A 1,396-nucleotide genomic window follows, 5' to 3' on the forward strand; every position below is an offset into this window, starting at 1 on the left:
AAAAAACATTGAAAAAAAAAAATTAAAAAAAAAAAAAAAAAAAAGAATTTTAACTTCCAAAAAAAATGAAGCATGGGGTCCACAAGAAGCTGCCATCTTAAAGAAGGAAAACTGATCAGCTAGTTAGCTAACTATGTAACAGCAAAGTTACAGAACTAGCTGTGCCTCACTTTCATCACCTATAAAATGGGAGATAACGGTGCCTACCCTTACAGTATCGTTATGAGAAATAATACACGTAAAACAGTTCAGAGTCCGAACCAGAAAAAGCACTCAAGGTCTGTCAGAAATCTACCAGGTCTATCACAAATATCATCCACACCAACTCAGCAAATACTGTAAATCAAATGATTACAATGGTTTATCAGACTACATCATCCTCAACCTTCACTCACTCATGAACGCACAGAACCAGAGATGGCTTCCTAAACATCAAAAGGAAGAACCGACCACTCTTTAAATAAGCATTCTGGCAATTAGAAAAGCTCCTTCCTTCAAGATGTCCAAGTGTCGGGGCACCTGGGGGGCTCAGTCACTTGAGTGTCCGACGTCGGCTCAGGTCACGGTCTTGCGGTTGTTGAGTTCGAGCCTCACATCAGGCTCACTGCTGTCCATGCAAAGCCTGCTTCTGATCCTCTGTCCCCCCACCACCCGCCCCTTCCCCGCCTGCGCGCGTGTGTGCTCTCTCTCGCTCTCTCAAAAATAAATACTAAAAAAAACTTTTAACCACAAAAAAAGATTTCTGATGTGTTTTTTTCCAAAGGGGAAAACAAAAACAAGGTATTTTTTAGGGAATGCTTAACTATTCATGCAAAGTGCTTCTTTTCTCCTGCTGAGGGAGCTCCTTTAGTGACACAAATAGATGTATCCAAAGCAAATGATTTCCCACCTCTGACCTCTTACATAAGATAACCAAAAGAAGAATAAATAATTAAAAAGCAATCCTCAACATGATTTCCTAGAGAAAACTTTAAAACATGCATTTACCTAGAGGTCAGGAGGGGGTGGTGTACTGAGGGAGCTCCTTCAGGAACAGGAAAAAGGGCTACAATATCCTCACGTGTCTTCAAAGTTTTTTCAGAGCGCCTGGGCCTCACAGCACTTCTGATACAGACAGCATAGTACAAAGTAATCTCAGTAACTAGGTGCAGAATTTAGCTTAAGCTTTATTAAGATTTATTTACCGATGGAATATTTAAATGTCTGTGTCAACGAGTTCCGGTAAGGTTTTTGAAAATTTAGAAATTATGTTATCCACTGTGCGTTTGAAAAAAGTATGTACTTGGGGCGCCTGGGTGGCGCAGTCGGTTGAGCGTCCGACTTCAGCCAGGTCACGATCTCGCGGTCCGTGAGTTCGAGCCCCGCTCCAGGCTCCGAGCCATCAGCCCAGAGCCTG

General features: G+C 42.3%; 1 protein-coding gene across 3 annotated transcripts in view; it reads right to left on the bottom strand.

Annotated features, from left to right (window-relative positions):
• Positions 1-1,396, bottom strand: part of MORF4L1 (mortality factor 4 like 1) — a 23,942-nt gene that overhangs the window by 11,903 nt on the left and 10,643 nt on the right. The window contains exon 4 of one of the 3 annotated variants that reach the window (XM_049614389.1): positions 988-1,101. The exons of 1 other annotated variant lie outside the window; for it this stretch is intronic. In XM_049614389.1, coding sequence (XP_049470346.1) covers positions 988-1,101 — 114 coding nt within the window. Of the gene's footprint in view, positions 1-987; positions 1,105-1,396 lie in introns of all 3 variants that reach the window. One more of the 3 variants, XM_049614388.1, reaches the window with a different exon arrangement.

Source organism: Panthera uncia (genome assembly GCF_023721935.1).
Source record: "Panthera uncia isolate 11264 chromosome B3 unlocalized genomic scaffold, Puncia_PCG_1.0 HiC_scaffold_2, whole genome shotgun sequence".
In the NCBI taxonomy this organism is placed as follows: domain Eukaryota; kingdom Metazoa; phylum Chordata; class Mammalia; order Carnivora; family Felidae; genus Panthera; species Panthera uncia.